Raw genomic sequence first — 26,292 nt, forward strand, 5'->3', positions numbered from 1 at the left:
TGTGGACTGAGTACTGTTACCAGGTTCTCCTCCTGGACTTGATTTTCTTATCATATCATGTTCTGTAGAGTGGTTTTCAAAACTCTATGTAGCAGTTTGCTAAGCTTTCACCTACTCCCTGCCTTCCTTTCATACCCATAGCTCCCAAGAACTCAGGAGCAATGCCTGCTCTCTCACTAGTATGTACCTAGTTCCCCAGCCAGTATCTGTAGCATTTGGTGTACATTTCTAAAAATGAATCTTTATTTATCCAATTTGTTCTCTGAGGGGACCAGATATCAGAAGAAAGTCAGTGTGCTTTCAAAAAATCAATATGTTGAAATAAACAATATACAAAATCGCCAGTTCGCCAGAGGCCAATTTGCCAAAAATCAATATGCTAAATTTACCAAAACATTTCTTTCTTGTAACTGTTTGCATAGCTAATAGAAACTCATATTAGATTTGGCAGTTTGGGGAGGTTTTATAGAGCTCAGGAAGTTGGAGGTAAAGACTGTTTTATTTTGTCTTAAGAGCTGTATTTTATGGGACGTCCGCTTTATTGAGAGAATCAGAGAGTGTCTTAGCTTTCTCCTGAGGAGATTTAACAGGGAGATGGATATATTCACCAGGGAGCTGCTCTAGTGAGGCATGCTTGCTGCTTTCCTACCTCCCTGGATCATTCCCTTTGTAGGTGGAGTCTATCTGACCGATCTACTTAGCTGTCACATCCTCTTTGTCAGAGGCTGCACTTGTCAGGTAGTATCTGATTAGCTCATCATTTATGATGAGATGATTTTGAGCAGCCAAGCCTTTTGGTTTTGTATGATTTTATGATAATCAATTCAATTCTTCCAACCAGGATGACTTTTCAACCTAAATCTGGTGCTTCCTGCACGCTCATTGCTTCATCCACCGTGTCATACATGGAATGCTTGCTTCAGGCATCGGATCTGTCCATTCTGCAAGCGTCATTTGAAATACATAGGATGTAGGCATTTTTTTAATCAACAATACATATAATGACATTTATAGATGTGCACATATAATTTACATGTTTAGGATTCGTATTTCACTAAGCGTTCAATTAAAATTTTAGTACTGTTATTAATGTGGTTGAGTCACACCTTTCTATATCAATTTTCATATTTATGAGAAATCTAGAGATACCTGAAATTTTACTTATTGACACATATATATGTGTCAATATGTGTGTGTGTGTTTGTGTGTGTGTGTGTGACTGAATATTTCATATTGATAAAAAGATTTAGCCACTTGTGACTTTCATTTTGAGAACAAGAACACCCTCAAATGTTACTATCAACATAGAAAAGAAACTTCCTGGTCCAAATGTCCTATAGACAGACTGTCATAGCTGTTAACAACTCCACCTGACATGAGTTTCATTAAACACCATATTTGACATATTAGTAAATTTCAGAGTAATTTATAATGTTTAACTCTAGAAAGCAGATATTTTAGTAACTAGCTAATTTGAAAATTAAAACTATTACAGCTTAAAAATGAATTATGAATTTGTGGCTTGGTGCCCAGAGAGGCTTTTTGGCATGGATTGCCCCCTCTTGCTTTTGGCATGGTTCGCGCTCTTCTAGGCTCCTTCACCCTTCCATTCTTCCCAGTTTTCTCTTCTCTTTTTCTATTTTTTAAATGCCATCAGAAAGCCTGGAGTTGGACATTTAGTTTGTTACCATTGTCCTGGAGTCTGGGTTAACAGAAAGCAGATACTTGGGGGCAAACTGAATACTGTGCTTTGACTATGTAGTTTGGGTGGAATTTTCTTCTATGAGAACCAAATTGAATCTAAAGAAGATTTTCAAGGTGCAAAGTACAACTTTCAAAAAAAGCCCAGAGGCAAGTGAGGTCTGTTCTCTAATGTAAATTGTTCTTTGCTTCAATGGAGGATTTATGAGAGTCATGGCTGCATTTATTAACACATATAAATAAGTCCCAATTTCTTCCACCAAAATTCAGCCTTTCATTGAGATGTGACTTATAATCTATGTAGTCTACCCTCTTAAATTATGAAAATTAAATATGTAAAACAATGGTTTTGGTGCTGACACAACATAGTGCAAGCATGTAGGGGTTAGCACTGGATACTCAGCTGTCTAATATAAGGAGAGACCCTTTCTTGGAAATAGTTGACAGTGGGTGCTAGCTCATGGCTATAATATGGTTATGAACTTATATCTGGTAATTCTGTGTTACCTGTTGTTTTTTTCCTTATGGCACATGACTTAACCAAGGCTTCCAATTTTATGAACCCCTGCTCTAACAATGGTAAGTAGTGTCTAGGGGGTTTCTTCTCATTCTTGCGTTCTTCTCATTGTAAGGCTTTGCTCATACTCCAAGCTTTTCCTACTAGTGAGAAAATGTCTAGCTGTGTATGTGCAGAGTCTGAATGGTTGTCATAAGCAGTGGATTCTCAACTTTCTCATGTGGACCCAGTGCACTGTGAGGTAAGTTCTGGCTTACACGCCTCTGCATAGCTGTGGGCTTGTGTCAAACGGTGCAGTCTTCAGGCATACAAAGCAATCCTTATGCTCGGTCTTTGTACAAGGGGTTCAACTCCAATACAGTGCTTGGAGGCCTAAAGCCCCGACGTTTAACTTTAATTAGATCTTGGTTTGTGCTTTGTAAGAGCGCTCTCACCTGCCTTGTTGTGGTTGCTTTGTTTTGTCTTATCGAATGAAATTTTAACAATTTTGGCAGAACGGCCTGCCACTTCCATTGGGCCATTAATTAAAAGTTTAGTAAATATGCATTCTGTGCATAATTAATAGTACCAAGGGCCAAAGCATCCTAGTCACAAGATAGGACAACCTTGGTAGATTGAACTGCACTGTTGGAGTGAACTAGAGCATCCACTCCAGTTCTCTAGATTTGCCTGCCCATCGCTGGGCTCTGTTGTTGTGCCCCATGAATTAGATATCAGTGTCTTCTTTGTAAAACTGCTGCCACCTGTTTTTCTCTATCAAATAAAATTTAAACCATTTTGACAGGAAGTTTTTACCATTTTCCTCTATTTTGCTTGTTCTGCAAGCCGTTTGGGAACTGGCTTGGAGATTTGCTTTAGTCAACGAAATATATTCCAAAGGACAAAGCTATGTTGTGATCCTGAGCTGGAATGAGCTTTCTAGTTTCTTTTCTCCGTGTACTTGTGAGCCTAGACCATTACAGTGTTAAACTAAGCAATGAGAGGCCATGTAGAGGAGAAATGGTCCCCGACTGCTGTAGGACGCACCAGACAGCTATCCTGGATCTCATGATCACAGTCTACATGAGCCCCACAGAATTCAACTGAGCCTGTGAAGACACAGAAACTTACCTACTGAGAGCCAAAGAAGACGAATGACTGGCAAGTTAAGTCATCATGATGGTGACTTCCTAATGTCATTGTGTCTATACTTTACACATTTCAAGAGTAGACCCACCTACATTGAACCCAGCATCACCTGCTGAACAGCACGGTGAGGTTCAGCTTCTGAGTCTTGAAAGGTTCAGTGGAAGCCAGTGACAAGAGAGCAACTTTTAGGAGGTTCCTCAGTGGGATGACATATGTTCTAAGAGCCGCAGAGGAGGCATGTTTCAACTGAGGGACTTTTAGAATCATGCTGCCTCCATATGTAAATCACACCATTATTTCTATACCAGGGCACAGCTTTTACAAATCAGTTTTATCGAGGTGTAACATACATACCACAATACTCACTTACCTAGTCAAAGTATGCAGTTAAAATGTTCCTTGTAAATTTATAGGCTGCGACAATCATTAGAGTAATCTAATTTTAGAACACTTCATAAATGTGGAAAGTGTACAGCTGTTTATTTCCTGCTTTCTTCATCCCCAACAGTTAGTGAGCTCAGACTGGCTGTTTCATTTCACAGGAAAGCATTTCACTGGCCTGATTCACTCCTTTGAGACACATGCAGCGTGTTTTACTCCTGAACTCTAAACTGGAGTCCCACACAGTTGTAAAGAAGCACCCAGAAGATGAAAAACATTTACATTATAGGAGCTAATTTAGCAGAGTTTGAATTTGAAGCATTGATACAGTTTAATGATATTTCATGTACACTGCAAAACACTATGGTGGCTATTAGCATGATCCAAACTACTATTGAATGATAGAAAATTATTAATTTTTTGAATCTGAAAGCAAGAAGGAAGGTAGTAGGGTAGACAGAGAATTAGGGGTGTGCTGAATTTTTCTAAAAATATATATTTTAGAAATATATTTCTAAATATATTTACTACTCTTTTGGGCACTGTAAAATGCAATGCTGTTTCATCGAATCCATCACAGTTCACTATCTTAAGCCATGGTTTTAGACAAAATCATAGCTCCAAATGTATGATTAAAAAAGAGAAAGAAAAATAGATTCATTATAGAACCTAACCATGTAGCCCAATTTATCGTGCCTTTCTTGTCCCTAATGAAAAGTTAACTGGATTATATTTTTAAGCATTTTAAATTATAGGTTAAGCAATCGTATTAGCAATGGCTTCTTGTTTTAATTTTGGAGTGTCAAACTCTAGGTCTAAGAAGATAATCAATCTTACAGTTGCGAAGATATTAAAGTTCTCTGGAAGATCAATCAGCAATTATTCTACCATAGTTTTCAGGGCCTGAGGCTTTGGTATTATATTGAATAGTGAGGAGACAGAGGTAGAGGGATACCCCTAGCAGAGTATCCTTTGGTCATCTCTGGAGACTTTATGTGGTTCAAACTTTAGAGGTCCATAGTCTACAAGTTGTCCTCACAAGCATCATTAACCAAGCCACTGTGCAGTGGGATCAAACCTAAGAGAGACAGCCAGGTATTGTGGCACACACAATGCCAGCACCACGGTGGCAGGGGCAGGTAGATCTCTGAGTTTGCAACCAGCCTGGACTACAAAGCGAGTTCCAGGACAGCCAGGGCTACACAGAAAAACCAAACCAAATCAAACCAAACCAAACCAAACCAAACCAAACCAAACCAAACCAAACCAAGCCACAACAAACCAAACCAAGCCACAACAAACCAAACCAAACCAAACCAAACCAAACCAAACCAAACCAAACCAAACCAAACCAAACCAAGCTACAACAAACCAAACCAAACCAAACCAAACCAAACCAAACCAAACCAAACCAAACCAAACCAAACCAAACCAGAGAGAGCAGATCCAGCAGAACAATGCAACAATACATATTAACCCTTATGTGGCAGCAGCCAAGTGTTGCATGCCATGCCAGTAGGGAAGCAGACAGCAGTGCTCATGCCTTTCCCCATGTCCCAGGCACACCTAAGACAGAATTTCCTGGCCAGTAAACTCTGATTCAAAATAAGATCCATTACAAATTATGAATGTGATGCCTACTGCCAAAAAGTTTCAAAAAGAATTACAGAAGGAAAAACCCCAAATAACTACATGTAAAACACATAGAGAATATATACAGAATGTATACACATGCATATGATCACCACAAAGGTAAAGGACAGGAACTGGGCTAATTGTGAGGACAATAGGAGAAAATATAGGGTGCAGAGAACTACCAAAATCTAGCAGTGAACAGTTCATTATAGACTAATTGGATATCATTATATTCTACCATTGGAAGGATTAATGCCATACCCCTACCCGTTTCTAAATTGTGAGAGGCTGCAACACAGCTCTGTCCTTAGTGCATAGGTCAGAAAGCAGACACCATTCTGAGCAGCACATCCCAAAATATTCTGAGATAGCTGAACAGTATAACAGCCATAGTATGAGAAGTCAGTGAGGTTTGAGAACAAGATACTTTTAAAATGTTGCCATGAAAAGGTAAAATGCCCCATTCCCTGCATGTACTTCACATATATTCACATGATCAGACAGGGAACAAAGATTAATCAAAGCAGAGAGAAGGACGCAAGACTCACATCTCTCAGGTACTCCTCTAGGATGAACCTGATAGGAGATGCGGGGTATGTTTGAGTCTCCTGCAATGCAGCTGTCCTTGTAAATGGCTGCCTTGGTGTTTTATACAGCAGAACACCTGCAGAAGTTTACTCCTTCACAAATATCCCCTGAAAATTTATTATTGGTCAAGCAGAGGTTCACTCACTCACAAATATTTTCCGAAAATGTACTATTTGCCAAGCATTGATCTAGAATTTGTAAAACCATGGAGAACCACGTAGACTTCATCTTAGCCATAACTGGCTTATGGTCTGGAGGAGAGACAAAAATAAACACCAAGTATAGAAAGCAGAAAAATAATTCCAGGTCTGACAGGAATTCTAGGTTAATTAATGAAGTTTTTCTCTTCTAGACTCCTCCTACCTTCTCCTGTGTTCTCCATGTGGGAGGATTGCTAAGAACTTGAAGGTAGGAAATTAAGTCTGGGTCAGCCCAAGCTCCACATAGCTCCAGGCATCACTAAATAACTACAAGGCAGTATCTTTTTCATGCTTTCAAAGATATTCACAGACCAATTTAGGGGGCTACCCCATTCTCCCCAGAGAGATAGACACTGTCATATATTCTTGGTGGGCCACTAAGCATCAAGAAGCAAATTTTTGAAGGAGTGTTCTTGTCCTCTGGGGAGGGAGCACAGCATGAAACATGACAGCATCTCAGGATGAGAAAGAAGAACAGTGAGTGTAGAGGTTTTCTTGGGACTAATCTGATGACCTGATTCCATTGTCATTTCAGAGCTTAGCAGTGTTCACATTAGCAGTGTCATTTTGAACAGAAACCTTTTAAATGGAGATCGTTGCTGACCACTTTGCCAGGATAAAGGCTTCCCTGAATTAGAGATGGGGTGCAAACAAACCATATCTTGTTTACTCTGTTCCTCATCATACTGAGGACAGAAGTCACACAGTCTAGGCTATCAAGGAATAGCTGTAGAGATGATCTAATATCAAATTTAAATTAAGAACAAAACAATAGCCAAGGTATGGGTCAAGACTAAGAGAGGAAGAAAGGTTTGTCACAAAACACTTTGAAACAAACCTGCCCATGTATCTTTTCACACAACATCCTTACTTGTCAGACTGTTCAGATTTAGCAGTATCAATGTGAAGTCTCCTGTCACCTGAGTGACAAAGCCATTCTATGTAATTCTAAGATTCTAATGATGTACTTAACAACCTCCTCTGTGGGAGCATGAGTCATGGTGATCCTCCTGACAGGTCTTCAAGATAACGTAAGACATTCACCTTCTGGGTTGCACTGCACTCCCCACAATGGGATGCTGTTGTTAGCAGGGAAGCTGAAAGGTGTGCCCTGCTAACAAAAAGGTGTTGTTCTTGATTATGGCGGTTGCTATTTACTCATAATCATCACGATGTCTTTCTCCTTTTCATCAATTAAGCAATATTCTTATTGAACCATGGATCTAAGCTTATTCTAGATTTTAGAGATGAGGTAGGATGTTTGTCATGTGTGCCCTTTGTTAACTACATTGCACTACCTGAGGACACAGCTATACCTCTCTTGGGCATATACCCAAAAGATGCTCCAACATACAACAAAGACACGTGCTCCACTATGTTCATAGCAGTCTTGTTTATAATAGCCAGAAGCTGGAAAGATCCCAGATGCCCTTCAAAAGAGGAATGGATACAGGAAATGTGCTACATGTACACAGTGGAGTACTACTCAGCTATCAAAAACAACAACTTCATGAAATTCACAGGCAAATGGATGGAACTAGAAAATATTATCCTGAATGAAGTGACCCAATCACCAAAAAACACACATGGTATGCACTCACTGATAAGTGGATATTAGCCCAAATGCTCAAATTACAAGAACGATGACCAAAATGTGTATGCTTCACTCCTTCTTTAAATTGGGAACAAGAATACCCTTAGGAGGGGATAGGGAGGCAAAGTTTAGAACAGAGACTGAAGGAACGTCCATTTAGAGCCTGCCCCACATGTGGCTCATACATATACAGCCACCAAACTAGATAAGATGGATGAAACAAAGAAGTGCAGGCTGACAGGAACAGGATGTAGATCTCTCCTGAGAGACACAGCCAGAATATGGCAAATACATAGGTGAATGCCAGCAGCAAACCACTGAACTGAGAACAGACCCCCACTGAAGGAATCAGAGAAAGGACTGATAGAGCTGAAGGGGCTTGAGACCCCATATGAACAGCAATGCCAACCAACCAGAGCTTCCAGGGACTAAACCACTACCCAAAGACTATACAGTTCATGAACTGATGCTGGGCTCCAAATTCATAGCACTGAATTTGGTAGGTAGCAATGAATAGCCTATTAAGAGCACAAGTGGAAGGGCAAGCCCTTAGTCCTGCCAAGGCTGGACCCCCAGTGAACGGGATTGTGGGGGGGAGGGTGGTAATGGGGGGAGGATGGGGAGGGAACACCCATATAGAAGGAGAGGGGGAGGGGCTGGGGGATGTTGGCCTGGAAACCGGGAAAGGGAATAACACTTGAAATGTAAATAGGAAATACCCAATTTAATAAAGATGGGAAAAAAAAGAATTCATAGGCAGGGGCCCATGACTCCAGCCTCATATTTAGCAGATTGGCCTTGTCCAAACTCAATGGGAGGAGAGGCCCTTGGTTGTGGGAAGGCTGGATGTCTCAGTGTAGGGAAATGCCAGGGCGGGGAGGTGGGAGTGGGTGGATGGTGGAGCTCCCTGATAGAAGCAGGGAGAGAGAGGATCAGGAAGGGGGTTTCCAGAGGAGAATCCTGGAAAGGGGCTAATATTTGAAATGTAAATAAATAAAATATCCAATAAAAAACAAAAGAAGATAACTAGTAGTAGTTTCTGTGTTCCCATATGCTAGGCACTCTCCTGCTCTCTCTGTTTATGTTTCTATAGAGCATTTCAAATATCCAATGAGTTGGTTGCTGTCATCTCCCTTTATAGCTGAAAGAACTAAAATTGTCAAGGAGTAAAACTTTTCTCTCAGCAATACCTGGAAGAATCGTTATTACAACCATGGTAGGCCCAACCTATAATCTCGAGACTCTCTCCATACATGCTGCAAATAACAATGAGTTCTTCCCGCTATGCAGATATGCTATAGGCTGTTCTTCCCAGTAAGAACAAATGTTTACTACGTTAAAAGGAATAAGTGTTGCCCTTACCCCAAAGAGTCTGTTATAGCATGCCTTTGGGACACACTCTTCAGATAACGCTGGTGAATGGCTGACTCCCTGGGTCAAATCACCACGAAAGAAGGAACTGGAAATGCCTTAACTCAAACACTGGAGACAGGACACTGTACTTGGAGTCAAGAATGTCATGAAAATTAGCAAAATTGAAGCACATGCAAATATACAGGAAAATGAATGAAAGATGACCTTTTGCTTTCCCAGGAGATGCTTGCCCAGAGCGTCTTTCCCACTGAAATCATATGATGAAGAGGAGAATGTAAGTAAGCATGGGGTGGTTGGTGGGAGACCAGAGATTTCATGTAAAGAGTTACCACTAAAATGACTGAACCCATGATGTCTGCACTGATGACTGGTGGCTTCCGCTCTGACTTCTGGGACTCTTCCTTTTCTTTTTACAATCTCATTCTGTACCAGAGTTCTGCCCATCTGTTTTCCTGTGCCCCTCTCATTTTCTTGGTGTGCTTACACTGCTGCGGTTCCTTCAACACACAGCTCTTCCTCTGTCTAGTACAAACGTTCCTTTCCCCTGGTGCCTTTATCCATGCATTTCAATGTGCTGTCAGTCTGCTCAGCCTCCACGGGTACTGCATTTTCTCATTCTCTCTTGTTTTCCAATCCCTACTCTGCTTGACAATCATGTTCTCTGTGTCATCATCTCCCAAGAATATCTCATCCATCACCAGTTATGTTTGTGTCAGAGTCATGAATATTGTTTTTCTTGATAATTGTTCTCTTTCTCCCTATTTTCTCCTAGGTGAAGTCCTGGACTTCATAGTACTTAAAAGTTGCTTGTCACCTTTGCACACATGGTTCTGCTACATATTCTTCCATGGTCAATCGGTGATATTTTGATATCTCCAACTATTTTAAGCAATCTTGTAGGTAATTATTAGGTTTTTATAAAGTAGAAAAATCTATGTTTATATTTATGTCTGCCTCTGGTTATTTACTCATTTATCATAGGCTGTGATAGTAAATCTTCATTGTCAATTTCATTGTATTTAAACATCGTTAGGGGATTAATATCTTTGGATGTCTATGAGGACATTTCTAGAGAGGATTAACCAATGGGTAGGATAGATAATATTGGTCCTGAAGATGAGTGGCTTCATCCCCACAGGGTGTGGGCCCAGACAGAATAAGAGGCAAAGGTACCAGCTTCCAGCCAAGGCCAGCTCTCCTTGTGATTTCTGAATGGAGTCACTGTTCCACCTTCTCTGCCATGATGAACTGAAGCTTGACACCACAGCCAATGACTCCTTCCTTTTTGAATTGTTTTGTCTAGCATTTTGCAGTGAGGTAAAATCTGAAGCTGGCTCTATACTCACATGAATGTTAATTCACCTTGATTTGGTAATAATTTAAATATTCCCCGACAATTATATTACATTTCTTGATGAGCTTGATCTCTTAAAGGTAATCTAGTTACCTGTTGATACTTCCCTTTAGAATCATTTATTTTTAGATAAACAGTTCCAACACAATCCTTTACAGACCTTGAAATGACAATACTCAACTTTCCTATTGAAAAACAAAACAAACAAAAATTCTGGGATAGCTAAAATAATCCTGTACCATAAAAGAAACTCTGGCAATATCACCATTCCTGATTCCAAGCTCTACTATGGAGTTCTAGTAATAAAAGCGACATGGTATGGGCAGAAAAACAGACAGGTTGATCAATGGAATTGAATCAAACACCCAGATTTATAAATACAGATAAACCATGGACCCTATCTTTGATAAAGAAGCCAGAAATACACAATGGATAAAAGGAAGCATCTTCAGAAAATGGTGCTGGTCTAAGTGGACGTCAGCATGTAGGAGAATGCAATATAAAACCAGATTAGCTGAACCTACTATGATCATAGCATATTTCTGACCCTGGTGACTCTTATAAAGGAAGACATTTAATTGGGGCTGGCATGAAGTTCTCAAGTTTAATTCGTTATCATTATGGAGTGGTGTTATGCAGGCAGACATGGTGCTAGAGAGATAGCATAGAGTTCTACATCTAGATCTGCAGGCAGCAGGAAGAAAACTCTTATCTCCTAGGCTTTGGTTGAACTTCTGAGACCTCAAAGCCCTCCTCCAGTGAAACATTTCTTCCAGCAATGCATCTACTCTAACAAGGCCATACCTCATAGTAGCGCCATTCCCTAGTGACCAATCGTTCAAATGTATGAATGGATGTGTACTATTCCTATTCAAACCACCACAGTAGGGAGTAGGCTGTAACATTCTGGTCCAGGAGACAACATTCTAAACAGTAGCACAGGCATGAAGAACGACAGTCAAGAAATGAGACCACATAAAACCGGAAAGCTTTTATAAGGGAAAGAGCATCATCAACAGGACAACATGGGAGAAAGTTCTCACCAATTCCACATCTGACAGAGGCCTAATATCCAACAAACATAGAGAACTCAAGTAACTAAACACCAGTAAACTAAAAAAATTCAAATTTAAAAACATGGGGGCATAGGTCTAAACAAAGAATTCTCAAAAGAGGAATAGCACATGTCTGAGAAACAAAGAAAAGTTCAAGATCCTTACCCATCCGGGAAATAGAAATGAAAACTGCTTGAGAGTCCATCTTGTAACTGTAAGAACGGCTAAGATCAAAATCCAGTGACAGCTCATGATAATGAGGATGTAGAGAAATGAGAACACTCCCCCATTGCTGGTAGCAGTGTAGACTTATACAGGCACTATAGAAATCAATCTGAAGTTTCCTTAGAAAACTAGGTACTGGCCTACCTTAAGACCCAGCTATACAACTCGTAGGCATATACCCAAAGGATGCTCCATTCTACCACAAGTGCACTTGCTCAATTGTGTTAATATTATGTCATTCATAATAACCAGAAACTGGAAACAACCTGGATGTCCCTCACCTGAACAATGCCTAAAGAAAATTTACGCAGTGGAGTATCACTCAGCTGTTAAAATGAGGTAACATCATAAAATTGTCAGGCAAATGGACAGACTGAGGTAACCCAGACCCGGAAAGACAAACATGATATGTACTCACTTATGAGTGGACATTAGCTTTAAAGTAAAGAATAACTGCTACAACCCACAGGCACAGCACGCTAAGAAGGGGGAGGGCTCAGGTGAGGGGGTTCCCAGATCTTCCTGGGGAGGAGAATTAAAATAGATTTTATGGGGGACCTGGGAGCAGGTAGAGATGGGAGCAAGAGGAATAAGGCAGTAGGTGAGGGGGACTGAGGGAGAGAATACTGCAATAGAAGGGCTTTTGGAGGCAATGTACAAACACAGTGCAGTAGAAACTTCTGGAATCTTCTGTGAGTGCCCTAATGAAGTCTCTGAGTAACGGGACATAAGGAGCCCAAACCGGCCATCTTACAACCAGTTAAGGTTTCCAGCCATGGAACTGGGACATCAACTCAGCCATATAACTTTTGTCCTATAATCTATCCTGACTGTAAGGTGTGCTGGGGGGAAGAGTGGTGTGGAACTTGTGGGAGTGGCCAACTAACAATTGGTACATCTTGAGGCTCATGTCCTGAGAGGGAGCACATGCCTGACACCTACTGGATGCCCAAGAACCAGAGGTAGGGCAGCTCAGAGACCCAGGATAGAACCAAACATGACTTGAAGAAAATTCAATGACATTCAGCTGAACTCAGGTCAGTACTTATTCTCTGTTGTCATCAAAGAGTCATCGTCTAGCAATTGATAGGAACAGATCATTAGGCAGACCTTGGGGAATCCCTCAGAATATGCAGATTAAGGGGGGTGTAAGAAGAGCCAGGACACCAGGAGAACACAGTCTACAGAACCAACTAAGCAGTGTTCACTGGGGCTCACAGTGAGAGAAGGGACAAGCATAGACCCTATATGGGTCTGAGCTAGGACCTCTGCAGATACATTTTGGCTGTGTCGCTTGGTTTTCTTGTTGGGTTCCCAATAGTGGGAGTGGAGATGTCTCTCACTCTTTTGCTTGTGCTTGGAACCCTTTTTCTCCTACTGAGTTGCCTCATCCAGCCTTGACATGAGGGTTTGAGCCCAGTCTTATTGTAACATGTTATGCCATGTTCTGCTGATATCTCTGGGAAGCCTGCTCTGGTTTTGAAAGGAAATGGAGAGGATCTGGGGGAGAGGGAAGGATTGGGAGAGGTGGAGGGAGGGGAAACTCAGGTCAGGATGTGATGTATGAAGGAATAAAAAAAAATAAAAGAAGATGAAGAAACAAAATGATCAACAGGAATTTTTATAGGTAGTTGGTACGTCCCTTGATGGATCTTTTATTCTTCAAATAAACAGGTCCGCAGTGCCCATTAGATGCCTGAAATAGTGTCAGCAGTAAAGACACGATTGATATAAAAATGTTCTGTGAGATGGAGAGTGTAGGGCTGTGGCAGAATACCTGCCCGGCCTGTGGAAAACTCTGGGTTTCTCAGTGAGGTGGGTTAGTTACGTGGCTTGTTTCTGCCTTTTTATTTATTTATTTTCTTCCTGTTCCAACTTCTGGCAGGGATCACAGTATAACTGAGGATGATTAGAAAGCTTTAAGTATTATAGATGTACTCAAACACTCTCTACTTCTTTTGTTTCTGTATGTTTGTGTTGGGAAATAATGATGTAGATGGCTTAGAAGAGAGACACTGTGAAAGCCAGTCAGCTAAGTCTCTGTATTTTAAAGTCTCTTTATTTGTGGGAAGAAAAGTTTCTCTCATTTTTTTAATGAATTCCTGGACAATTCTGTGGCTTTGCTCCAAAAATGTCCTGCTGGAGAGTAGAGGATTACCTTACATGGGTCATTACACTTCCAAAGCTTGAAGAGGGCATTAAATTAAAATTCCCTGCACCTAGTAGGCAGAACATCATGACACTCAAAAGCTGTGAAAGTGCTAAATGAATTCTGAGCAGTAACATTACCAGCACTACATATTTATTGAGTTCAATGGGCTGCTAGGCACAGTCAGACAGATTATGCAAGCAGCCTCCACAAAAGAGCAACAGCGACCATCTCATATGAACTCACCCTTTCATTGACTTTAGGAATAGACACTATAATTTGACTTGTTAGAAACAGTCTCCTTTCAAAAGTACCTCAAGGTTCTCTATGCCTTTGTTTGATTTGAAAGTGGCCACTTCTCTGCAGTTTACCGTCTATGAATGTAGCCACGTCTCCCAATTTCAAAATTACCATAAGAATGCTGAAGGCATTGAACTGAAGAACTCTATCCCTTTGCAACTGAAAATCACAGATAAAACTTTCTGGGAAATATTAAACGTATTAGTTGTAAAACAGAAATTATACTATTATATTTTCTGTTTAGGTAGGAAAACATGCACTTTCAAAATTAATAATGCTAAGATTTTTAAATTAGCCTTCAGTTTTCAGAACGTGTGCACCTGTGCATGCGTGCACACACATACGCACAGACACAGACACACACAGACACACAGACACACAGACACACACACAGACACACACAGACACACACAGACACACACACACAGACACACACACACACACACACACACACACACACACACACACACACTCCGAAGGCATCAAAGGGATTTAAAGAATTTCTTCATAAAATCCAACTTCTTAAATTTGAAGGTTCGAGCAATTTCCATTTTTCAAATGGCCCAAGTACAAAGAGAGAAGGTGAACTAGGATGGGCTTGAGGCATGTGCAGAAGAATCAATACACTTGTGGGGACCCATAAAGATCAACTTTACATATATGAGGATAACTCAGTTTAACAAGCCTGACTTTCTTTATGTAAATGTCAACCCATCAGGGTTAAGAAAAAAATTAAGCACTTAAGAGAAAATGGGTTATAAACTGTCATTGTTGAATTTTGTGTTCTGACAGCTTTGAAAATGACTACAATGTAATTTCCCAGATTGGTAGCCACAATAATAGAACATCTGGATGTGACTGAAATGTGTGGCAATTAAAAAGTGAACAAGGAGGCAGTGGGACAATGCTTCTCTCCGTGCTGATAACTCTTGTGGTTTTGAACTTATAACCCATCATCCCTGCGATCATGAGTTCATCTCTGATCTTATTCTAGCATGTATATACTTTTCCTTCCTTAAAGTACTGCATCAAGCCGTCAGTCCACATACCTGTGTGAAGGGGTTCTGTCCGATGGGGGTCAAATCAATTCATGGTGGGTGATGTACTAACGTGAGCTAAAGGGTACAAACTCATTTTCTCCTCAGTTGGCTTCTACGCAGATGTAGTCTCTTCTTGTGTTTCTGAAGTGAATTTATCTACAGCTTCCCACTCACATCTCTGGAAATGTCTGCCACAGTCCCAGAATCTAGAGCTTCTCTTATGTAAATCTAGCTGTGGAGGTTAGCTGCCACTCTGTCCTAGGCATGTACTCCAAAGATGCTTCACCCTATCACAAGGACACACGCTCTACTATGGTGGTAGCAATCTTATTCAAAATAGCCGAAAACTGGAAACAACCCAGATACTCCTCAACCCAAGAGTGAATGAAGAAAAGTGGTTCATTTACATAATGGAATACTATTCAGCTATTGAAAATCAGGACATCATGAAATTTTCAGGCAAATGGATGGAAATAGAAAATATCAACCTGAGTGAGGTAAACCAGACCCAAAAGGACATGTATGGTATGTACTCACTTGTAAGTGGATGTTAGTCATAAGGTACAGGATAACCATACTACACTTCATAGACCAAGGAAAGCTAAATAAGGAGGACCCAAGGGAGGATGCTTGAATCTCACTCAGAATGGAAAGAAAACAGCCATCGTTCTCGGTTTCTAAACATGAAACAGTAGGGCAAGAATGATTTTTCAGCTCAGTTAAGCTATACTTAAGATCCTAGTAAGTTTAAACACATAGCCAGGAAGGAAGCAAAAACAGTCTTAAAGGATCCTGTAATCTTTAGACGCAACAGTCATCCAAAAATTATATATTTACTTGTATTTTACCCCCAAACCAGGGCATTTCATAGGAGTATATTATTTTCCCTGCCATCCCTCTCCCACAACCACATCTTAAGGCTGTGTGAAAGTGAGTTTAACTGAGGGCACCAGGTTTTTAGAGTCCCCAGAGTTGTGATGTGAGTGCTGGAAACTGAACTCTGGTCCTCTACAAGAGCAGCGAATGGCCTAAGAAGCAGCAAATGGCCGCTTGAGAACGTTAGGCCAACTCTTATGACAGGTTTCAAATGGGCAGTTCAGGAGACTAGGCCTACATCTCTGATTCCAAGAACTGGGCAAGTCTAGGCAAATCCAGGCCTCAGAAGCTGCCTCACCACCTGGCCCGAGGTAAGGACAATGGGCCAGCATCTGTTTCCAGATTTCCGCAGGAACGGTTTCCAGACCTCCCCACACCCTGCTAATGATTCTGGAATGTGCCTAGAGATAGAGCAAGATAAAGGTCACCTACCCCTGGAATTCCTTTAATGTGCTTTAAATATGGCCTGGGAGCTCACTTGGTAATGGGAGGCCCCAGCATGCTGGACTTCTGCAGAATAAAACACTCTTTGTATTTACATACTGTAGAACTAGAGTTTTAAAAAGGTTACTCATTGTCAAGAGTCCGGATGTGCAGGGCCGGACGTGCCTGAGGGAGAGCCAGAGACAGGACTTGCCAAACCAGCTATCAGCCCCAAGGACATTGATCATCTGTAGCCACCCCCTCCCCTTCCTTCACAGCCCCTGAGTGAGATGAGGCACCTGCCTGCCGAGCTGCTAGAGAGCACATACTCCTTGCTGATGTAATTTCGCGCCGAAAGTAACTGTGCACCATTTGAATTGACCAATCATGTGTAACCACGCGAATGCCCCTAACCTCCCCTATATTAAACCCCCGAGTTTGGAGGCTCGGGTCGATTCCTCTGTCTCCTGTGTGAGATACGTGTCGACCCGGGATCCCGCTAAGACCCGGGGTCTCTTAATAAAGCTACCTCGTGCTTTTACATCAAGAATGGCTACTCGTGGTTCCTGGGGGCACCCCATCCCACAATTGGAGCGAGAGACACGTTCCCCGTTTAGGGGTTCGCTCTTTCAATACTATTTGTATCTGGGGTATCATTCTTGGGTGAATCATGGACCATCACACACTAAGTCCTCTCTCTAGTCATATTTGACAACTTTTATGCAAGATTTTATGTAATAAATATGTGTATGCATGTAAATGCAAAAATATTCTGAAAAATCACATAACAAAATAGAAAAGGTGGTTATTGTTGGTTGGGAAAATTATGGACGCTATTAAATTTCCTTATTCCTAGCTTTTATGTCCTTCCAAGTGTCTCTTTTTCCCCCTTTCTCTTCCCTGAAATGGATATTTTCTTTGTACCCTACATTTTTGTACATCATAGTTATGTGTTTGAAACTATTGCACTATTCAGAATAACTATATTCCTTAAAATCTGTCTTCTAAAATTCTAAAGGAGTTTTAGAGTAATTTAGTTATTTTCTCCCTTACACATGTGTTTGTTATGTGTGTGTGTGTCTGTCTGTATGTTTGTGTGAGTAGGAAGGGTGGGTGTGTAGTGTGTGTTTCTATGTGTATATAGATGCATATATGAACATGTGTAGGTGTGTGTATATACATATATGTGTGTAAGTATATGCATATGTGTACATATGTATGTGGACATGTGGGCACACATGTGAATGTATGTATGTGTATATAACTGTATCTGTATATACATATGTAGTATATATATGAATTTGCATTTGTATTTATCGAGTGTATGTATTTATGTGTATATATACATAGGTGTATAATATCTATATGTCTGAGTGTGTATATGTATGTTGTATATATGTCTGTGTGAATACGCATTTGTGTATATGTGTGCATACATATATGTATATGTATGTATATGTTTGTGTGTATTCATATGACTCTTTATATGTAGTGTGTATCTGTGCATGCGGGTACATATATTACACATATGCATGTATGTTTCTATCTCTCTGTGTTTGTGTGTGGATGCATATGCTTTAAAACATCAGAGATTGAGTATCCTTCTCCTTCTAAGCTAATGCCTTGTGTTCTGACAGGGACATTTAAATGCTTTGCCCTTGCAAACATTGCTGAAGATGGGCAGATGGCATTGCACATGTATCGAAGTATAGATCATGGATTTCTCATGGCCTTGGGCAGGGGAAGTCTGTGATTTCTTTTTTTTTCATGCAAAGGTGGCACCCTCATGTTCTGGCTCTGGCTGATAGATATGTAACATCATTCTCTGTTTTATAAATGCTGAATAAATAAAAATCCTTATCACATTCTCACGTCAAAACAAACAAACGAGTCTCCAATTCCTGCACATTGTAAGAGCCTGTCTGCTGCTGGCTTGGCTCTCTGCCCAATAAGGCTAGAGTAGAGCTTTGAATTTCAATGGCCATCCTGGCTTCTATTTCATCTCCTCAGAGGCTTTGGCTGAGGGTCCTGAAGCTTAGAAAAGTGACACTTTTGCCTAAAAGAGTCTTCCCCACAGGGAGGTGACATAGAAAGAATCATGTCTCTCTATAGTTGAGAAGACTTTCTAGATTGGTCAGACTCTAGCTGTCTGGTCTGAAAAGCTTTATACATTGTAAACATATATTGATATCTTTACATTTTACTTGAAAGTAGTAACCTGGAAGCATACACCATCTCATAGCACAGGGCTTAGCTCCTTCCCTAATCTTTATGCATCCGATTCTTTGAAAGTGTTCAGTTGTACATCAGGATTATAGTGGTGCCTCATGAAAATCTAAGATCTTCCTTCTGAACAAGATATTTATCACCTCCTGTGGGCAATGGATTGCAAGTAGGGGAGTGTGATTTAGGAACTTCTCTTTGAACACGGGCTGTGCTTCAATCAGTACTATCCTCTATGCAGAGTGGGTGGCAGGAACAAAAATCTCTCCTTCACAGCACAAGAAATGTGGCTAACACAGGACACTAGGGAGACAGCCTTCCACTCCTCTAAGGATAAATTCTGGAAATAGGAGATTGAAGTGGTCTTGTATTTGTTTTTCTACACAAATTATCATCCTTTCAAAAGCAGATGCTTGCCAAAGCAGGGAAGTCCCCAGGAGACACATTGACTGGCAAATGGATTTGCACTGGAGGCAGGAGGAAGTAGTTTAAGAACTTACTAGAGTACAGCACATTTCTCTTACAGTTGGGGAGAGAGTAATCAGAATGCATCGCCTACCTGAATAAAATTGTCAAAGGACAAATTTAATTAATAAGAAAGTGAAGAGACTTTCAGGCATGGAAAAAGTCATAGCCACATGAGGTGTATCCTGTAGAAGATGATGGATGAGTTTGTGAAAGTGACAGATGATGAATAATGCACATGGCTGTAGGTCCCATAGACATCCCTGATGCGATTTCATATTTACGCCAATGTTAGCAATACAGTCTCACCATGTTCTCTTAGCAATTTCAAGTTATACACGTATTCAGCATAATTTCTCACTGGCTGTCTTTATACTGCTTACTGGGTCCTGTCGTTATTTTTTTGATTTGTAAATTAAATACTGTTTCTGTTCACTTTGGGAGATTTTAATCAGACCATTCAGCTCCAAACAGAGCATAACTTCAAAATCAAAAGAGGAGCAGAATCTAGACACACACACAATGAAGCTAGAACTTTATAATCACACAGATACACACATATGTATGTATGTATGTGTGTGTGTGTGTGTGTGTACACACATATTCAAACCAATATCAGAGAGTCAACTGCTGAAGCAGTTACAAAAAATAAACAAAAGATAACAGTGTTTTCTGAAGACAAGAGAGAAAGGAGATGGGAAAGGGAGGGTCTAGCAATGTTTTAGAGGCTTTGTGGGGGCCTGACTTTGTGCACCTTGTAAATATAAGGCAGCTGCTATTACTTCTATTTTACAGATAGGAAAAATTGTGGCTAGAGATAATTTAACTTGGCAAACGAAAGGAGGCAGAGTACTCTTGGCATCTATCTCTGAGCTCATACCCACTTTGTCTAGAATGACACCAGTTACATCACACACACACACACACACACACACACACACACACACACACACACACACTGAATTCAGAGTTTCCCAGGTGTAGAACACAGAGGCAAGAGAGCCAGTCTGTCCTGACCACACCCCCACTGTTCACAGACACACATTCTCTAACAGCCACACCCTGAGCATCTTTCGGTTGTCATTTCACCTACTCTTCATACCAAGTGAGAGGCAGAAAATGTCACTCCTCTTCACGGGTGAGGAACATGGCATCTAGAGAGGTGTAAGACTGCTCTTGAGCTCTGAGAGGCTATTGAATGCCAGCCTTTTCCACATGGCCTTGATTCAAAACTACAAGAAATGGAGTTTCATGCCCTCGGGGTGACTCTGCATCTGATAGGTAAGAAGCCAGTTTTCATCAGTGCTTATACCACAAGAAAGAGCTGGTGCTTTTCACACCCAAGTTCTCTGAAAAGGGAGCAATACAGACCACAGTTAAAACTACCAAGCCGTGGTGCTTAGTCACTAATTAATGTGTCTTTTCCAACACTACATCTGGGTGTTGGAACTGGCCTCTGGCACCACACTCACAAATGCCTGTCAAGGGTTGTCTCAAGTTTGAATACGTGAACTACAAATCTATTTTTGCATTTATGGAGGTGAGCGAAGATCAGGGGAATATTTTCACATGAGTGACTTCCAAGCTAGGTGAGAATTACCACTCAGGAATCATGGAGGAAGCAGGTGCTGCACGTGCAAGTCTGCCTGCAGTTTCTTGATGCTCTCACTGTGTTGGCAAGCTCTCTGGATTCTGATAACAACCAACTTTTGATACCCATAGACCGTTTGATGAGACAGTGTTGCTATGTAGACTAGCCTAGTCAGAACTCTGGCTCATCTGCCTCCGCCTCCTGAATAATGGGGTCACAGATGTGAGCCACAGCAGTCATGACAGTTCATGTTGATGTGACTTCCCTACAGAACCACGAGCTCGTGTGTCCTACACACAATAAAAAGGAGTATTTTTTAACTAAGGTATAAACTGATGTGCCTCCTCTCATGAAGACAGCAACTAACACCCAACCACTCATGTCCTCTGGGTTTCTTCACAGGGTGTGCGTGCCCTGTTGGCTTCTAAACTGACTCTTTCGAGAAGAGTCAACTTCATTTTATTGGAAAGGAGAGATGTCGAACAGACCTAGAGGTTCCTATGAGCATAAGAGGATCACAGTGTTCCTTGGGCAATTACACTTTGAAGAAAATGAGTCCCATACTCAGTACTCTCCAAATGGATCAGCACTTACAAAAATCTGTGCACAGTGGAGAACTCTAGCCTGCACTGCCAATTATAATATTTTGCAGGACTACCTTAAGGCAAGATCAATCAAAATATAAATCAGTGTTATTCAAACTCTCCTGTGATGTTACAAAAAAATACAATGGCTGTAAAATATACAGTTTAAAGGTTGAAAGTAAGAGAAAGAAAAGAGGAAGAGGAGAGGATGAAGAAGTGGAAACAGATAGAAAGAGGGCAACATCTAGCTCCAAACACAGAATCATTTCAAAATCAAAAGAGGAGCAGAATCAGGACACAAGACACACACAATTAAACTAGAACTTCAGAATCACACACACACACACACACACACACATCTATATCTATCTACATCTATGTCTATCTCTATCTATATATGAATAATCATTTCAGAGTGTCAGAGAGAGGAGAGAAAGACACAGAGAGACAGACAGAGAGACAGAGATGCAGCTTTTGAGTCTCAGCAGACTTTTGAGGACAGTGTGTATGGAACTAAGAAGGCAATGAGGTGCACCCCGTGGCCCACTGGTTCGAATGATCCAGAGCCTGTCTCTGGATCTCCAATGGGGTCTGGAATAGATAATTCATTCCCTGGCCGACACTGTTCTCACCCTCTGCCAGACCACACTGCTGGACCTGGGTCTCACTAGAAGCTCCCCATAGTCTTCCACTGCTCACTGCCCTACCCTAGCTCTATCCTGCAATCAACCTGTCAAAGGCTAATGGCTTTCTGCCACACTCAGGGAAAACCATGGGATCCTAACTGCAAAGATCTGTTTGCTTTTCACTTTGACTTTCCCCACATCACCTTCTGCCCCTGTTCCCCACTGACACTCTTCTGTACTTTCTGTTTCTTGGACAGAGTCTCAGCCTTAAGCCATCAAATGTCACCTCTTTTAACAGAGCTTCCCCCATCTTCTCTTGCATTTCCTTGCTACCTTTTTAGTGGCTTTTTCCTTTGACTATCTTATGGCTAATCATCCCTGCCCTCAGTCTGTAGAGAGACTGGTTAATGCCTGATCACAGGCAGAAGCTAGACTACATGTGTAGTTGCCCAGGATTGCTGTTTTTCTCCGAGAATAGACATAAACTTAAGTACACCTGAGGGTTCTGTCTTTAGATCACTACTTGCTACTAACTCAGACCTCAATAACTGCTTTGACTTTCCTCAACCCTGCTCAGTGGCTGGGCCGAGGATCTCACATAAATTTTAACCATGTAACGACTCTTTGACATTCAATTCTATGCTGCTTTACCTCCTTTTTATTTGACATCATTTGAGCAGTTAGGATCTGGACCCCAAGCTATGCCAATTCAATACTAAGTTTCTGAAGAATCTTAAAGCATCGAGGATTTGCATGGGGAGCAGACCTACCAACCCCCCCAACCTTGTATCACTTCTCTGCAGTACAACTTCATTCCTGCTGTTTCACACCCTCCCAGGATACAAAGGACTCCACCTAATGAGATAATATCTTCCTTTCTTCCTTCTCAGAGCTAACAGGTTTAGCTACCCCATAACACAGCCTCTCCAGGGCTCCTGGGATCTCTCTGGAAAGTAGAAAAACACACAAAACAAGTCAGCTGTTGATGACCTGAGTCAGTTGGAGTATCAGCTCATTAATAGGATTTTGAAAAAAGTATTATTGTAATTACTTTGTCAGCCTGTAGTCTTTATCCTTATGGGATAAAGGTAGTGTTTTGAACAGATTGTCACTGGGTCATGCTGTAATGACAACGCTCTGTTATGCAGGGGACTTGGAGTTCTAAAAATTACTTTGCTATAGAACACAGGGTTTAATTCTAACAGTGTCCCTGTGAGGTATATATACTATGCGTACTCTGCCATACTTTAGGGCAATGAAATGGGAGTCTAGGGTGATTAATTATATATCATGATGAAAAGCTTCAAGCTACCAAGCTACTTCAGTGCTCTGTGTTCCTTAAATAGATTCTTCATGGTGAATGAACAAATAAAGGAGGGCTCCAAAGAGATTCCTGTGTAAGCTGTGAGAGTTGTCTATGTGTAAATACATGTATGTGTGTACTAGTGTAGGGATGTGTAGGTGTGTGTATAAAGTGTGTAAATGTGTCTAGACATAAAGGTGTGTGTACAAGTGTATAGATATGTGGTTCTGTGTATGTATGTACATATGTATACATATATATACACTTAAATATATACACACGTATATGTCTAGGCATGTAGTTGTATATGAGTGTATGTGTGCAGGTGTGGTATATGTGTGCAAGTCTTGGGGATAAAGGGAATATTTCAAAGTCATGTGCACATTATCAGCTCTGAATATTGTCCTCAAATTTAAGCATCATCAGCCATTCTATAGCACACCGTCAAACTTAAATCATGGTACTACAAAACTCCTTCCAGCTTCCCAACAAAGACCCTGGAAATTCGTAGAAAGAAAGAAGGCCACAGACCTCGCTCATGTCTCTGTTCTCATCTGTTGCCTTATACTCTTTTTAACCTCCCTTTCAGAAGCAATGCTCTTAGAGTTTCTACTGTGGATGGCTGCTCCTGTCTTAATGAATTATGGGTATGGATTGTAGAGCTGCAGGAACAGTCATCTTGGGTTGTGAATCAAGAAGCACCTCTCATCCTCAGCCATCTCTCCAGGAAGAGAAATGAGGTGAGCAGGGTCCTCCTAAAGGGCCTCACTCTAAGTGCAATGAGGCTGCTTCTTCCCTGTATGTGTCTGGAGCTGAGGCCCACAGTGCTCTGCTCCAAATGCTCCGATTATTGGTGGGAGTCTGAAGTTCAGGCAGAGACATGCAGGCCTCTGCCTGTCCTTAACAGAGTCTAAGTTCTCCTTTTGAGTCCTGCTTGGCTTACAGAGGACTGCACTGAAAAACTCCAAATTCCGAATCAATCAGGCCAGAAGGAGCACCTGCCTTGGAAACCCACTGCTTAGAAGCCTTCAGGTTCTTCCTCGGTGATGAAGGTTGGGGAGGGGGTAGTTAGTGAAAGTCAATTTTAATGAGAGCTGCTTCTTTCTATGCACTTACCTCAAGAAAATGTTCTGCCTGCTGCTCTCGATCCAATTTCCTTGAAGTCGTGGTAATCAGACCTGTGTAGAAATGAGAATATTTGACTTTTAAATATCTGGGGCGAGCAGCTCATTGAATATGGAAAAAAAAGGGTTTGGTTAAAGGGAAAGCTAAAAATTGATAGAGAATGGCAACCCTCCAGTTCCTAGGGATGCTTAGACCTATTCTTAAAGCAAGGTCAAATATGCTAAGGAACTGTGGGAAATTCAGAAGAACTGTTGCTGTCTGGGAAGAATGCAAACATTCCCTAAGAAGCCTTGTTTTTCTAATGAAGGAACAGCCCAAATACTCATTTACTCAGCAATGCAGCTCTTCTGTAGGAGCCAGATTACAGGTCCTTAGGTTATTAATCGGTAGTTGACACTGACTAGATTCTTGCTACATTGCCTTATTTAATTTTTATACTTACGTATTTTGAGTTATATTTAGGAAGTGATTTCTGCAATAGCTACTTGTACACATAATTGTCCCAAATTCAGTAGCTCTTACAACCAACACTTCACTGTAATTTTACCATTCTGATTTATGACTTTGGATCTTTATACTAAGGTATCCCATGGGAGGATCTATATCTTCTCCAGTGTCCATAAGGACAAAGGTAAGGAGAAGGCAGAACTTCGAGACCTCTCGGCTTATTGCACAAATTTGTCTTTTGCATAGTTTATTATTCTTATTGCGAAATGGCAATTAGGAACCCAAATTTACTTTCTATTATAACATCTCTGAAGGAAATATGAGCTGGGATTTTTTTCATGGTGTGTATTGATTAACTAGGAAAGAATTTTAAAAAAATGTATATGAAAGCTTCTGGGGGTCCACAGGGGAGTTCTTGACCCAAGGCTGCTGACTAGATATGGGGAGGATGTGGATTCTAGAGAAACAAGAGGCCACAGAAAGTTAAGTGATGCTTTGGTGGCATCCAAAATAATGTCCCATGTAGAGTAGCACAGTCATCTACAAATTGGCACACCCGTCTTGCTCTAGCACCCAACAAGGAAACAAAACCTGTGCTTCAATCACAGTACCAAGAACTCATTTGTGTGTCTGACACTAGATTTTTCCTTCTCTTCTCTTCTCTTTTTTTCTCTTTCTTTTTTATTGTAGATTGACTATAAAGATGTGTATTTAATGGGGCATAGAGTGATATTACAATTCATAAGTGACAAGTGGAAAAGTTTAACAAATGAACTTATATATTAATCACATAAGTTACTTATTTTGTGGTGAGAACACTTGAAATGTATATTCTTGGCAAATTTGATGTATACCACACAGTATTAAGAACTAGTTGTACCCACAACTAGTTACTTTCAATTTGACTTAGGTGTTGGGCCATCTGATATGACACATGCCTACTTCCTTCCTCTGTCACCATTATAATTCTTTGTTCCCAAGTCTGCAATTTTCCACTGGACACATGGGCATATGCTGGGAAGGCTCTGTCATTTGTTCCCAAGACTGTTACCCATCTTGCTCCTAGAATAAAGAAGAGGGACCTAATTTGCCTTTGGATTTGTTGAGCTCTCTGATGGTTTAAGGTGGGCGTACTCTCTGTGTGGAGTTGGTTACCTTCAACACTACCCCAACAGTGTCCCGAGACAACGTAAATGACTTCCCTTTCTCTTGACCATCACAATGCCCCATGGAAGTTTAAGACCACAGATCTGTTACTCCACTCTGTCTCTAGTTTCCTGTATCAGAATCTCTGGGGATGAGGACTAACATGGTCCTCAGCACCCAATGGCAAGACGCTGTCCACTCCCATTCTTCTTTGCTGAATCTGACTAACACTTCATTGACAT

The 26,292-nt window shown here is 41.0% G+C and overlaps 1 protein-coding gene across 7 annotated transcripts in view; it reads right to left on the minus strand.

Annotated features, from left to right (window-relative positions):
* Positions 1 to 26,292, minus strand: part of Fat3 (FAT atypical cadherin 3) — a 582,840-nt gene that overhangs the window by 143,214 nt on the left and 413,334 nt on the right. For all 7 annotated transcript variants that reach the window (XM_039080778.2, XM_039080781.2, XM_039080780.2 and 4 more), the window contains 1 exon segment: positions 24,449 to 24,510. In XM_039080778.2, the coding sequence (XP_038936706.1) occupies positions 24,449 to 24,510 (62 nt within the window).

This window comes from Rattus norvegicus, chromosome 8, assembly GCF_036323735.1.
Source record: "Rattus norvegicus strain BN/NHsdMcwi chromosome 8, GRCr8, whole genome shotgun sequence".
NCBI lineage: Eukaryota > Metazoa > Chordata > Mammalia > Rodentia > Muridae > Rattus > Rattus norvegicus.